This window comes from Sorex araneus, chromosome 4 (assembly GCF_027595985.1).
Source record: "Sorex araneus isolate mSorAra2 chromosome 4, mSorAra2.pri, whole genome shotgun sequence".
NCBI classification, from domain to species: Eukaryota; Metazoa; Chordata; class Mammalia; order Eulipotyphla; family Soricidae; genus Sorex; species Sorex araneus.
In genome coordinates, this window is record NC_073305.1 from 104,295,929 (window position 1) to 104,311,838 (window position 15,910).

General features: G+C 36.1%; 1 protein-coding gene across 1 annotated transcript in view; it reads right to left on the reverse strand.

Moving 5' to 3' along the window:
• The window catches only part of IMPG1 (interphotoreceptor matrix proteoglycan 1), a 101,823-nt gene that overhangs the window by 11,856 nt on the left and 74,057 nt on the right, over positions 1 to 15,910 (reverse strand). The window contains 4 exon segments of the mRNA XM_055136703.1: positions 473 to 500; positions 502 to 575; positions 928 to 1,032; positions 1,034 to 1,116. Coding sequence (XP_054992678.1) covers positions 473 to 500; positions 502 to 575; positions 928 to 1,032; positions 1,034 to 1,116 — 290 coding nt within the window.

The window sequence follows — 15,910 nt, forward strand, 5'->3', positions numbered from 1 at the left end:
GTTTAATGCTCAGTCCAGATGCATTTCTGCTAGGAGCCGCTGGTTTCTGAGATTGGTCTTGGTGCCTCTGGGATCATGGCCGTTCAGGAGCCAGGAGCCATTTGTGGGCGGCAACTCAGGTCCTCATTGGGGTGGTGAGAGGTTTTGTTTTGTTTTTTTAATGCAAAGAATCAAACCCAAGGCATCACACATGTGATATTTGTGTTCTACCACTCAACCTTATTCTCAGCCCCGGGTGATATATTCTAGAAAAGATCTCAAGGATAAATCAGTTCCCAGTAGCTGCCCTATGTGTTCGCCACAGAACTCACTAGCCTTTTAGATCTGAATTCATCTTAGATGAATTAGTTGAATGCTTTCAGTTAAGCTCTCTCAGAGTCCTGTCTCTTCTGACATGCTTTGCTTAAGACATCTGATGATTTTATTACAAAGTAACACATTACACAAAGGCTTGTACAAGGTATGCACTCACCAGCTGTATGAATTATTGCTCCAGAACTCAGAGAACACTTGTTGAATAGGTTGTTGGAGAATGGCATGTTAATGACATGCAGACTGAAGCTCTCCATCCTTGGCTGTGGCAATCATAGAACAAGTGGTGAAGTACTGCGAAGGTGGGCACAGGAGAGCTGTTCTCCAAGAAACCATCTGGAGTGGGAGTAAATCTACTGAGAGCTGCTATCTCAGAGGAGGGAGAAATGGGAGATAGATCCATTTCACCCATGTCTTTTTTTTTTTTTTCTTTTTCGGTCACCCCCAGCAATGCACAGGGGATACTCCTGGTTCTGCACTCAGGAATTACTCCTGGTGGTGCTCGGGGGACCATATGGGATCCTGGAAATCAAACCCGGGTCGGCTGCGTGCAAGGCAAATGCCCTACCTGCTGTACTATCGCTCCAGCCCCCATTTCACCTGTGTCTTGGTTACCAAATGTAACCCACTGTCCACTAAAGATGTAGGCAAATGTGAAGTTTCTGGAACTGATTGGCTGATGGTAGAATAGTCATCTGTGGGGATGGTTACCTGTCGTAGTCAGTACTATCTGATCAGTGGACATTATATCTGTGTCACTTGGATCAGTCAAAGAGAGGATGCTCGAACTGAAAAGTCGAGTTTCTGGAATGGAGGTTGAGGTCACAACCTGTAGAGACCAAGGCTACCCGTAGAGGAAGCTCCTGATAACAATTCATTGTGTTCACATATGTCAAAAAAATGGAAAGTAGAAAAGAAAATTTATAGTTAGAATCACCTTTCAGTATTAGTTTTTTTTGTTTTGTTTCTGTTGTTGTTGTTTATGAGTCACATTGACAGTGCTCTAGGGTTACTCCTGGTATGGTGCTCAGGGTCACTCCTGGAAATTTGTTGTTGTTGTTGCTTTTTGGGTCTCACCCGGCGATACACAGGGGTTACTCCTGGCTTTGCACTCAGGAATTACTCCTGGCCGTGCTCCGGGGACCATATGGGATGCTGGGAATCAAACCCGGTTTGGCCATGTGCAAGGCAAATGCCCCACCCACTGTACTACTCCAGCCCCACTCCTGGAAATATTGGGAGAGACAATGGAATTGAGTCCAGAGCTGGGAATTGAATCCAGGGCTCTTGCATGCAAAATATGTGTCCCAGTCTTTTGAGTCACGTCTCCAGCTCATGTACCTATTTTTAAATGTACTGTTTAAATACCATAAAGAATTAGTAAAGAGACGGTACTTAGCCCTGTGCTCAACCTAGGGAGTTGATGATGATGATGGTGACTACCATTTCATTCAGTCCAATAATTTGGGATATGTGGAACCAAAAGAGAACACAAGTTACTTAGTTTACGGAATTACTGCCAGCACACTTAGGAACCAGGTGGTAATAACTGACTAGATCACCAGGTAATATTGAAGAAATATGACAATGGCATAGATTTGGATTCCATATTCCTACTTGAAAATATTATCAAATTAGCAGGGCAATATGACCAATTATAATTTATTTTGGATTATACAAACCTTGTTTTTATTAAGATTTTTTATTCCAGGTATTAAAGTTGATAGTTTAACCAATTATAATTTAGATTGTACTTTTTAAAGTTGAATAATATGATGAATTATATCACTGTATCACTGTCATCTCGTTGCTCATCGATTTGCTCGAGTGGGCACTGGTAACATCTCCATTGTGAGACTTGTTACTGTTTTTGCATATAGAATATGCCACGAGGAGCTTGCCAGGCTTCGCCATATTGGCGGGATACTCTTGGTAGCTTGCCCAGCTCTCAGAGAGGGACGGAGGAATCGAACCCAGGTCAGCAGCATGCAAGGCAAATGCCCTACCCACTGTGCTATAACTCCTTTCATGAATGTGTATTTTAACATGTCTTGGTAAATACCTATAAGTGAAAAAATATTCTTTGTCATAAAAAATAGAATACTAATCTTTTCACTGTTAGAGAAATTTAATAGTGAAGGAAGCATGAATATATTTTAAATGATTACATTTTTAACCTATCAGGTATTTAGTAATGATACATAATAAACACTTAAACCCTAGAACACTTCGGGAGCTTTGCTGTGACACCCAATCCAACTGTAAATAATAAAAAAAAGAAATATACATTTTTTTTATTTGCTTAGGGAGAAGGTAAAAAATACAGAGTTTAATCTAAACAAGCTGAAGTGAGAATATAAAATTTTACTTTAAATGCTACTCTCCCTTTGAAAATTTGTTTTTCTCCTTTTGTGAGTGAAAGTAACCAGGAAATCAAATGAGAATAAATGAAGTTAACAAGTTGTAGAACAATACAGGTAGTTAACTATATTATAGATCTGGCAGTAGTCTGAGGGAATGACAAGTTGTATGAGTATGTATATATATACCAACTCACAAAATAATATTATGAATTTGAATAAAGTGAAATTTAAGCACCATGTTGACTATACAAATTTCTAAATGTTGATGATGTCTAAAGGTTTACACTTAGTTATTTCCACACCACTTTGCATTGCTTTCTGGGATGTGCACATTGAATTACTGAAGTTCCTGTCCTGGTTGGCACAAAATTAAAATCAATAAGTATTTATAAACTAATAAATTGGTTATATAAAATTTTCAGATTGGTGGGTTTAAAAAGTTCCCATAAATCTAAATCCAGAGTCACTGACAATATTTAAGGCATTAGGTAAATCAAAAAACTGGGAGGTTTTTGTGATTACTTCAGTGGCATTTTGGCAAATATGTGGGAAAGCTGCGTTGAAATCCAAATGCTAAGCATGATGAATGAACTGTCTGGACGCAGATAGAATCTTTGGACGCTCAGTGAGCTAATTTACTAGAGTGCAATCACCCAAACGGAGACTCCAAGTGATAAACAGCTCTGAAAGGTGGAATCATATTAGTTTTATTAGTTTCTTAAAATAAAACTTGCCTCTTGGTGAATTTTATCTAGATTTCAGGGTAGTATCTTCTTTTTTCTCACCCGTGGAGGGTCTCTAGGTGTGTCAATCCACAATTTACACAACCATCAGAAATTATGTTTTTTTAATATCAAAAATCTCTCTGGATAAACACTTGTATTTTTACTCAAATCTCTATGGTGATAGACTGAATATCTGAGTCCTCCCAGATTCATTCATATATTGAAACTTGAATCATGAATTTAATGTGAAGTTTGAGGAGTGGGGTCATTGGGATGAATTAGTCCTATGCGTGGAGGCTCTATGAATGAGATTAGTGTCTTTGTAAGAACAAATAAGAAGGAGATGATTTTTCTACCATGTGAAGCAAGAAAGAAAGTAAGAAAGTAAAATTCTGGAAACCAGAATGAGTCTTCATCAGGAACTGAATCCACCAGCAGTCTCCTGGTTTTCAGACGGTGATTAACTAAATGTTTGTTTTTTTAAGCAGCTCGGTTTCTGGAATTTTGTTTGCACACCTTAGATAACTAAAACATCCATGCAAAAATCTGGAATGAGTAAATTGCAGGACTTCAAGTGTTATGAATGACTTGGTTTTACTTCATTGTGCTGTGGGGAAACACAGTTGAATCTGTTTCTAGCATGCCATCAGAGTGATCCTCCAGATGGTAAATGTCAGGTAAGAAGCGCGATGACTGATGTCTTCATTCTGCTTGTGGGCCAGCATCTCATTACCCATACTTTCTCACTGTATAGATTTTTGTCAGATTAAACTAGTTTTCTGTATTATGTCACTAACCATAAAAATGAGTTTCTAGGGGATGGAGAGATAACTCAGCAGTCAGGGTTACATACCAGGCATTCACTGGTACCCAAATTTGAACTTAAAACTAAGGTCCCTTGAGTTCATCCAGGTGTAACCCTCGAGGACCCTAGTACCACTGGGCTGAACAGCAGATTGTGGCCCCTGAACCTACTGAGCACTGTGCGGGAACACCCCCTCAAATCAAATGAATTTCTAAGCTGTATAAACCACTTCCATTTGGTATTAACATAAACATCATTAATCATTAACTTTTCTTTCTTTTTTTTTTTTTTTTGCTTTTTGGGTCACACCCAGTGATGCTCAGGGGTTACTCCTGGCTTTGCACTCAGGAATTAATCCTGGAAGTGCTTGGAGGACTATATGGGATGCTGGAGATCGAACCCGGGTTGGATGCGTGCAAGGCAAACGCCCTACCCGCTGTGCTATTGCTCCGGCCCCCAATCATTAACATTTATAATAAATCAAGCCAAGTTGTTTCACTGATAGAATAGCTGGCTATTAAATTGTAGGGTTGCTAATTAAAAATACAGGATTTCACTGGAAGATACTTACACTAAAAAATTATTTTTTGTTTATCTAAAATTCATATTTAATTGGGGCTCTTCTGGTTTCCTTTTCCAAATTTAGGTGATTCTTGGTGAGTTCTGGGACGATTTCAGGGTGGGATTGACCATCCAAAAGACCAAAACAGGATTAGAGACTTGAGAATTCCAGTCCTTTCTCCCATTGTCTAAGAAAAAAAAAAAGAGACTGAAGATTGACTAAATAATCCCTCAAGCCTATGAAGCCTGCAGGAAAATTTCTAAGCTGTGGCTGGGAAACAAGTGAGCATGTATACACACACACACACACACACACACACACACACACACACACACACACCATGAGAGAGGTACATGCGAATCCCCTAGGACAGAAACTCTTGCATCTGGAAAATCCCCAGATCTCATCCTGTGCATCTCTTTATCTTTATTTGTCGCCATTATTACACTCTTTATACTACATTTGTAAATGAAAGTGCTTCCTGAGCGCTGTAAGCATTTATGGCAAATTATGCAAATTTTTCTATATTCCATATGGACTATGGAAACCTTTAGTTTATTTTTCATTAGAAAAGTGTTTGAGTAAAATCACTCGTATTTAAAGTATGTTTTGGCACACTTATCTAGAGCCATTATGGCTGTAGTGAGACTAACACACCAACTCCTAAAGTAACATCGTTACTAGTTGTGTTTTGTGACCAAAGCACCTGAAATTTATTCATCAAATTTCCAGTATTAATATATTTTGAACCATAGTCATCATACTATACAGTAGATGTCAAGACTTACTTATCCTACATAACTGCAACTTTTATTTTCCCTACCCCTCTGTCCCTGGTGCCTACTTTTATTTTTTGCTTCTACGTATTTTGACATTTTTAGATTTTACATTTAAGAAATATCATGCAATTTTTGCTTTCTATATCTGTCTTATTACATCTAGTACTTTGCTTTTTTGATAATAGTCAATTGGTAACATATCATTGTGATATTGGTATTTTGTATTTCCTTGGTGATTGGTCATGTGAGCACCTTTTCATATACCTGTGGGTCAGTTGCATATACCAAGTAGAAAAATGTTTATACATTTTCTCTGCTCATTTTTTTTTCTGGTTGTGGGGGGCTCCTAAGTGGTGCTCAGGAGTTTTAGGGCTATATTGCTATGCTGTCAATTCAATTCAGTGCAAGAGCCAGAGGGTGTGATTGTGCTTACATCTTGCAGTGCTGGGGATACCTGAGGCACCTGCGCTGTGCTGTGGGCTTTAAGGGCTGCAGGTAATGTTGTTCAGGGGACCATGTGGTGCCGGGTTAGATGTCTACTAAACACACACTCTAATTGCTGTGCTATCTTCTAGCTTGATTTGTCCAATTCTGTTTTTTTTGGTCACATCCAGCAATGCTCAGGGGTTACTCCTGATTTTGCACTCAGGAATTACTCCTGGCGGTGCTCAGGGGATCATATGCGATGCTGGGAATCGAACTCAGGTCTGCTGCATGCTAGGCAAATGCCCTACCTGCTGTGCTATTGCTCCAGACCCCCAATTCTGTTTTGGGGCCACATTCTGTGGTGTTCAGGGCTTACTTCTGGTTCTGTGTTCAGGGATCATGCCTGGCAGGTTTGGGGACCATATTGGGTAACAGGCATCAAACCAGGGTCAGCCATATACAAGGCAAATGCTCTAACTGCTGTACAATTGCTCCTCCCCCTGTCAATTCTTAATGGGTAAGATTTTTTGTTTTATTATTATTCAGTTGTTTGAGTGTATTATATATTTTGGATATTAGATATTACAGAAGTAAATCTAAATCTTTATTCTATAGCTTGCCTTTTAATATTATTATTATTTTTATTGTTTCCTTGAAGTGTAGAAACTTTTTAGTTTGATACAGTCTTGATGTTTGTTTCTTTTGCTTGAGTTTTGGATATCATATCCTCAAATTAATAATTAAGGATATCTCACACTATATTTTATTCTAATGTTTTTATATTTTAGGGCTTATATTAAACTCTAAAGATAAATTATTTTTAAGAATAACTTTTTAAATATCATTGACACAGAATGATCTCTCTTACATACAGCATATAAAGAAACATAATGGTGGAATAACAAATGTACAAAGACAATGGAAACAAAGAACATGAGAACTGGTCTTTAGTAGGAAACATGCCATTTGCTGGGGGCCTGAGGGATAGGACAGGGAGGGGGCAAGGTCTGTGGTTGAGAAACTTCTTCAACTGAGAAGAGAATGAGGTACTTAAGGGTGATAAAGTGTTACATATAAAACACTATTAGTAACAGTATTGTAAACTTTATCAAATCTTAGCCTCCTGCCAACCTCCCCACCAAAAATAAAAGCAATAACAAAAAGCACCTATTATAGAGGCAGACTGGTGGGTGGGAAGGAATGGAAGGGAGGGGTCACTAGTGGAAGGAAGTGGATACAGGTGAAGGGATAAGTGTTGAAACAGTGTATGTCTGAAACCCAATCATGAATAACTTTGTAGTTTCAGTGAGTAGAACAAAAAAAAAAGATAAGGGATTTTATTTTATACTTTTGTAATCTTTCTCCAATATCACATACTGCAAAACTATTATGTTCATGCTTCCCCTTTACATTTTATATTTTTATATGTCATATAATTCTGGGCTTCTTTTCAGTATTGTGGATTTGCGTATTTTTAATATTTTATTATGTTAAAACCACCATGGGGTTTATTCTTTTTTTTTTTTTTGGTTTTTGGTTTTTGGGTCACACCTGGCGATGCACAGGGGTTCCTCCTGGCTCATGCACTCAGGAATTACTCCTGGCGGTGCTCAGGGGACCATATGGGATGCTGGGAATCCAACCCGGGTCGGCCGCGTGCAAGGCAAACGCCCTACCCACTGTGCTATTGCTCCAGCCCTGGTTTTATTCTTTTTTGATACTCAAATTGTCCCATCTTTATTTGCTTAGAGCTAGTTTTATTTCCCAGCTTTATTTCCTGTCTAGTTGGCAGCTCTTTGCCACAGTTTATTGTTTTTTCTCCCATTTTTATTGAGGTACTAATACAACTTTCCTTGGTGATTTTTTTGGGAAAATATCATTAGGAATATTAAAATTACTTAATAATTCCTAATATTTATTTTGTTTGAAGTACATATATCATACTTCATAATTTATAATATCATAACATAATTTACAGTATCATTAACAATATTGTAAACTACTCAAAATAAATGTTAAAAATAGTTTATTGAATAATTTGCAATAATGTTAATGATGCTTTTATGTTTGCAGTGTTCCAACATGACACTCACCACTAGAGTTCCCGATTTCCTCAACCCTGCACACATAACATAGTTCCTTACAGACATTTCTCCCCCCCACTCCCTAAGCTCAGTTCTATAGATCAATTCTCCAGTTCACTTGTCAGTGGCTGTATTTTTCTCCTTTTTTATATTCATTATTTTATTCATCAGAGTTTCTTCTTTGTCTTCTTTCTACTGTTCTTTTTTTTCTTTTTTTTCACAAAATTCTTATGCTTGTTTTTGTTTTTTGGTTTAACTTCCAAGAGTTTTTTTCCCACTCCTGTTTGTGATTAATTTTCATTTTCAAAGTATTATGGTCTGAGAGGATAGTTGATAGATTTCTATCTTCTTTATTTTATGAAGATATATTTTTGTGACCCAGCATGTGGTTGTCTTGGGGAATGTCACATGTGCATTGTATGTAATAATGTGTACTCAACTTTTGGGAGGATGAGAGCCCTATACATGTTTGTTAGTCCCATATCTTCATTTTTTCTTTGAAAGACGGTGTTTCCTTTCTGAAATTTTGCCTACTTGACATATCCAGCAGGGATTGAAGAATGTTAAAGTCTCTTACTATTATTGTTGCTCTCATTATCTTCTTCCAGATGTATTAGTAGCTTTAAATTTAGGTATGTATGTTTAGTAGTGTGAGTTCTTATTGTATTGATGTCTTGATGAGTGATAAATGACTGTATTTGGGATGGGAGGCATGATTAAAATTAGGTTGGAAGAAGTTACTATTTATTTGGTACCTGTTTCATTCTAGAAACTGTGTAGGAAATATTAAAAAACTCATTTATTCTAAGCTTCTTTGTTAGTTTCCAATTGATTATACACCCTGTACTTGCTCCTGTGTATTGAGTTTTAAAATTTTTCTGTCTAGTTCTGTCTATTTAAGTGATTAAAGTGTGTAATTAGGAGACATAACTCAAGACTACAAAAATGAGTGTTCCTGCTCTCAGCACAGTCATCAAGACCTGGTATTGTAAAATTGTAATTCTACCAGTTTCTAAGTCTGGCTTTTATCACCATACCACAAAGAATCTGATTATTGGCATTAATAACAGTAGTTATTAAATATATATATATATATATATATATATTTTAGGACTGGAATGATAGTAAAGTGCAGAAGACACTTGCAGACAGTTGACCTGGGATTGATCCCTGTCACCCCATTTATTTACCACAAGCCGCACCAGGAGTGATCCCTGAGTACAAAACCAGAAGTAAGCCCATGTGCACAGTCAGTTGTGGCCCCCCAAGAAGCAAAATATATGTCTTCTAATATTATGATAATGCATAATAATTTACATATAATATGCTGAATGCTTTCATCAATACTTAGATCTCTGGTGAAGACATTAGACCTAGTATATACTACATATGCAAAATTTTATAAACCTGATTGTTGAGTTTATATTTATGGCAGAAAGAAGATGAAAAGTGAATAGAAGGAAGGCCTGAGTGACAGATTTAGATTATATAAAGACATGGTTTTCAATATTGGTTCTGCTGTCTTGAATTGCATTTATCTAATCTAGTTTTCAGTAAGTAACTCTATACACCCCTTTTCAACCCAGTCAGATCAGTATTCCCTTTTTCTAGGAAATATTTTGTAATACTATATCATCTTTAAAAGAGCTTAATTAAGACTATAAGTCAGATTGTATGGCTGAATGGTGGAGCATATGCCTTGCAAATATATCACCTGGATTCCATTTCCAGCTCTAGTAAAAACACATTAACCATGTGAACTCACTGTTCAAACTGTAATATAAAAAAGAAACAAAGAAAATAATTTGTAATAATTTTAAGTCTTTCAAAAGTCTTTTGATACTGTTTGGTGTGATAAAGCAATTAGATGTTAGAATTTATATGTAAACATCTACAAATATCTTTATGGACTCTCTAGCTTCAAGGGCAGGCTCACTTACTATATTTGCAGCACAGATACCACAGTCACTACTGCCATAGATATTTGAATGATTTTCTGAAATGGTGTGTAGCAGTGAAGTTCAAAGACAGAACTAGAATCACCCCTTAATTTTCACCTAAGTCGCATTTCTAAAAAACTCAGTTTAAAATTTCTTATAAAATATACTCTACAAATTACATATATATGTAACTTATATATATACATATATGTATATATGTAGTATTTGAAAAAGCATGAAAGACTTAAATATCCTCTCTGGTGTATCTTCTAGGGTATCTGATTTTAAGAGGTCTTCTATTTTTGTCTTGTAAGACAAAAAAAATTGTCTTTTTATTTTGCAATGTTAGTTGTAGTATAGTCATAGTAATGTGAATTATTTATTTATTCTTTTTACTTCTGTGGGTCCTTTATTTATTTATTTTTGAATTCACTTTTTATTATTTATTTTTTATTATTTATTATATATTTTTATTAAATTTTTTATTAAATCACCATGTGGAAAGTTACAAAGCTTTCAGGCAGCCTTAAGTCTCAGTTATACAAAGCTCAAACACCCATCCATTCACCAGTGCACATATTCTACCACCAGGAACCCCAGTATACCTCCCCCCACCCTGCCTCCCACCTCCCTCCTGTGTAGCTGATAAATTTCACTTTACTTTTCTCTTTACTTTGATTACATTCAATATTTTAACAAAAAACTCACTATTATTGTTTGGAGTTTCCCCCCCCACCCCCAAAGTCAAACCTGTAGAAAAGGAAGCATTTGATAATTTGTTTTCCATTGCTGACAATGAAGAGATATGAGGTCTATCGCGGCTGCGTGGTTTTGGATTTCTGTATTTTAGTAACTAAGTCCAGGGAAATTTCTGCCAGAAATTGCATCATTCCAAGCTCGTACCTCCCTATTGTGGTCGTCATAAGATGGCGGCCGGGGCTCAGCTCACAGTCTAGAGACATTTCTGCAAGAAGTTGCTGGTGCCCAAAGTAGTTTAGCTGGCCTGCGGGGCCATGGTCGTGCAGCAGCGGAGAGGCCACACTTGTGTAGCTGCCAGGTTATATCTCGGTGGAGGAGGATTATTCTTGTCAAAAAAGCAAAGGAATATATTCATCAGGTGGAATATAATTATTTTCCTATGGATAATGACCAGTTTTATGTTTTTCTTATTATTTCCTAATTTCTAACTGCTTTTTTGTCTTGTTTGAGTTCTCATTCAAACTGTTCATAACATCTTCCTTCGTTTCTCATTACTTGATGACTTATAAGGTATAATCTTTCCCTTATGTTAATTTAATAATAGTATGTATTGCCCTCTAATAAATTTTTTGCTTTAATAAGAGTTAAGGTCTAGAATTAGAAATTTATTGGAATTTTTTCCTTTCCACATGCAGAATTCTTATTGGAAGATGAATTGTTGGTTGTGCATATTATCCTGCCTTTCTCTCTCCACCAAAGAGTAGCAGAATCTTTCCTAATGTGATGGCACTGGAGGGACCAGATGGGATGTCAGGGATCAAACCCACGGGACCTAGGTCAGGTGCATCCAAGATCTTGACTGGCTGTACTATTGATCCAGCCTTCAACTTTCACCAATTTTTAAGACATGTCCTGCAGAACAGTATCACCTCATTCACAATTAGTGCTGACAATGTTAAATTTTACTTCAGCTTTACCAGGTAATAGTCAAGATTAAGACTGACTTTGTCCCCACCCCACTCTCCCTAATTCTATTGCAATTAACCCTTTCAGTTCAAAGAATATGGAACAAAAAATAATCTTTCTGTTATCTCACAATTATTCAAAGACTCGCAGACAATAATTCCTTGTTTATCTGTATCTAGATAGCCCTAGTTCACTTCTTTTCTTTGAGACATTCATCATTTATGAATGTTTGCCCTATTGTAGTAGTCTCACTAAAACATGTACTTAATTGTATGCATAGCATGTTTTGTTTTACACACTAGTCTAAGCTATCAGTTTATCAAATCATATGTATGTATTCATTCATTCTCAAAATCAGTCATACCCAAAATATTGATTGAACATATAAATATAGCAACACAAACAGTACTTTTAATCAATTGCTTGAAATGCATTTGTTGATACTGTAAAGGTATATTGAATTAAGATAAAAAACCAAAGCATCAAACTCGAAGAAAAAAATTTTTTTCAGTTAGTTCAATAACCAGTTCTACAGATAATTAGTGGAGTCATTATTTGGTAGTTAGAATCTTGCTATTTTTTCTAACATTGAGCTTTCTATATTATTCAAGAAAACAAAAAAATGTAAAAAGTATTGGGCTTGAGATAGTCGAATATTTAATTAGTTCCACTTCTACTTCACTCATCTATTCATTTCATGATTACTTACTACACAGTGTCTTGTGCCAGACATTTTTCCAGGCCATAATAACTGCTTTCATTTTTTGGATTAGTTGGTATTTATCAGACATAGTTCAAAGCATTGGTTAATTATTTTAGAATGAAATCTTGCAAGAAATCCATGAGATAAGTATTATGACCATTTCACAGATGGAAAACTGTGAAAGCACAGAGAGGCTACAAAACTTGCTCTCGGCTGTAATTAGCTGGGCTGTGGTTTAGACGCACATGGGAAGAACACATGGTCTGAATGTTAGAGGGGAACCAAACAGATTTTACCCTCTTCAGGGAATTTTTCAGTCTGCAAGCAGTAACTATAAAATCACAAGTATAAGTGAAGATACCTAGGGTGCTTTGGGAGGTAAAAAAGGGAGAAATAACTTTCATCAACAGCTAGTTCTGCTTTAATAAATGTAAAGAAATGTGTGAAAGGTTTGAAGACTGTGGTTTAGGTGAAGAAACTATGGTCAAACTGGATTGTGATAGGGAGTTCTTTACAGGGTCTGAGTGATAATACAGTGGGTAGGACACTTGTCTTGCACACAGCAGACCCAGGTTTGATCCCCAGAACCTCATAAGTTCCCTGAGTCCTGCCAGGAGTGATCTCTGAGTGCAGAGCCAGGAGTAAGCCCTGAGCACTGCAGAGTGTGGCCCCAAACCCAGGATAAAAAACATGATCTTTTAACATTGCATCTGCAGAATAATTCTACAACTTTTGTTCGAAGAGGTCTATGAAAAAGAAGGTTCTTATATGCTGCAAACTCATTATAAAATGAAGACAAAGTTACACTGCTTTTATGAAATTGGACACTTAAAACTATAGGAAATCAATGTGTCAACATGGTACTAAAAGGATTAAACAAATGTAATATTGTTAAACTGGATGTACTACTTCTACAATTTTAACAATGCCTCTTTTATTTTCTGACCCACAGTAAATGGGTAGATTGCATACTATTATGAATAAAGTAAGACACATTTGCTTTTTTCTCTTCTTGATAGCTTCAGTATATTTTTTTCAACGCTACATAATAAAACATAATGCAATAATTTTTATTTGTGTAAGTTCAGAAAGTAAGTCTTTCCTCTTTGTGATAGGGCCTGTTCCTAAAACAGATGGGAAAGATCGAGTCACTTATGGGATCCCAAATTCCTCTCCCAGGGAAACAGAGTTTAAAGGGATCAGTTTCACTGACAAGAGCAGGTCCAAAATTAGTAGTTAATTGTTCCTAGTGTCCTGCAAACTACAGGGAGATCCTGAAGGCTCAAGGAAGAACTAGAAAGGTCCCTGATATGGGAAACAAGGTTTTTCCAGATCTGTGACAGCCTCTGCCTGGGCTCTGTTCTCATTGTCAACCCTGGAGTGGGATGAGATAGACACCTGCTTGCCAGGCCATTTCTGTGAGAAGAGAAGTCCAAGCTCATCATCAGATCACTGTGCTGACCTCGTCTTAACATCTTTGTGGTTGGTCAAGCCTGTGTACCTTGAGGTGACAGGTGAAATATTAAGGCATTTATTAATATAAGAGTTAAGGCAAGAGCAATAGTACAGTAGGCCGTTTGCCTTGTATCTGCCAATATCTGGCGTCCCATGTGATCCCCCCCACCAGGAGTAATTCCTAAGTACAAAACCAGGGATAACCCCTGATCATTGCCATGTGTGGCCCCCAAACCAAAAAAGAAATTAATATGAGTTACATGCTCTGTCCTTAAGCACCCTCCAGTACCTCTCAGTAATAACGGGGTAACCAAATAGGTAATTTTAAAGCCTTGCTTTGTTTACGCAAAATAACTAGCCAAGTTAATTAAAAGCAAACCGTTTGGTAAAGTAATGGTGGAGAGAAAACTGTGTTTCATTTGAGAGGGTTTTGTGTTTTCACTGTCCTTGAACTATTTTGAAACACCATAGGTTATAAAAAATTGATAGTAATGGAAATAATTCTATTGATAGAAATGCAAGGAAATTTTATCTGACTGGGAAGTCATTGATTTCTCTTCTATGGAAAAGGTGATTTCAAATGTATATTTTATGGGTTAAGACCGTTTTCATATATTTTCACATTTGTGTCAGCATTCTTGATTATATCAGGGGTTGACAAGCTTTTTCTTAAAAGGATCAAATTGTAAATATTTTATGTTAGATAAGCCATATGGTTTCTATCAAATTATTCCACCACCATGTTATAGTTCTAAAATAAACATAGTAAACTAACAGGCTTGATTGTGCTCAAATAAGCCTTATTATGCTTAAATAAAATTGAATTTCATGTCAGTTTCACATCACAAAATAGTATTTATTTTTTCCTAGCATTTAGAAGTGAAAATTCCTTGAATTGCTTATGTTGGTGCTAGATATCAACCCCTTGTCTTATACATGTGATACCAGGATCTAACTTCTATTTCATCTGCTATTCCTCTGTGCTTTAAACCAATTGGAAAATCTTATTTGTTCTTTAATAAAGCACTTACTATATGTTCATTTGTGAAGAAGAGCTTTACTTTTATCCCCTAAAATTATTTTTTTAACACTTGTTAAAGGCAATTTATAGAATTCAGTTGAGGTATTTGGAAAACACAATAAGTTGAGAACTTTTCTGAACTGAGAATCTTTGGAAATTTTCAGAACTGTATGGGTTCTTGGACCTTCTGAAAAGGAAGTGAGTTCTATTCTCAAGCATGCTACACTGTACATTTGAAAAGCTTTTTAGGTGATTCTGAGTATAGTCTAGATTAAACCAGTACATTTGGAGATGTGGTATTAAAAAAACAACATTGGCGTACCAAATGAAAATTGTTGCTTAAAGATAAACAATACATATTAAGTAATTCATAGTATTCCTGTGATACTAACAATACTATATAAAATTCTTCTAGTTTTAAGTATAAAAAATTTTTTTTAAATGTAATTATTAAAAAGATGAGATTATTAAATAATTTAATTAATTAAAATTTCTTTTGGAAATTTGAAAACTAAGATATTATAGAAGAGTTAAGTATAAATTTAATTTATATTAACCTTCCTTCAATGCCATAAAAAACTTAAAATGGGCTATAGGCCTAGGAGGGCTTATGACAAACTGAAGTGTTGTGATTTTCCATTCTCTCTCATAATGCTCTTAGTTTTTGAAAGGCAAGTCTTAGAATGCCTATTTTTAAGCAGGTACTCGAAATTCTTCAAATCTCAGTTTTAAGTGACTTCATGGTATATTCACTCATTATGATGGCTTAGCTACAAAATGCAGGTAATTTTATTCCCATCTCTTGTAAGTACTTCTATATATTTTATACAAAGGATCCCTCTAAGGTTTTAATAACCATTACAAAAGTATTACTCTGCATATAAATTTGCAATTTATTTTTTATACCAATCCCAAACTTTTCCCATGACTTGATTGAATATCAGTTACTTGCCAAGCCAATAGACACAAACTTTCCTTTGGCTTTTAGTCTCTATTTCTGCACACTCCCCCCGCTCCTACCCTGCCCCAACCCCTTCCAAGTATTGTCTGTATCTGGTCCTTCTCCCTGA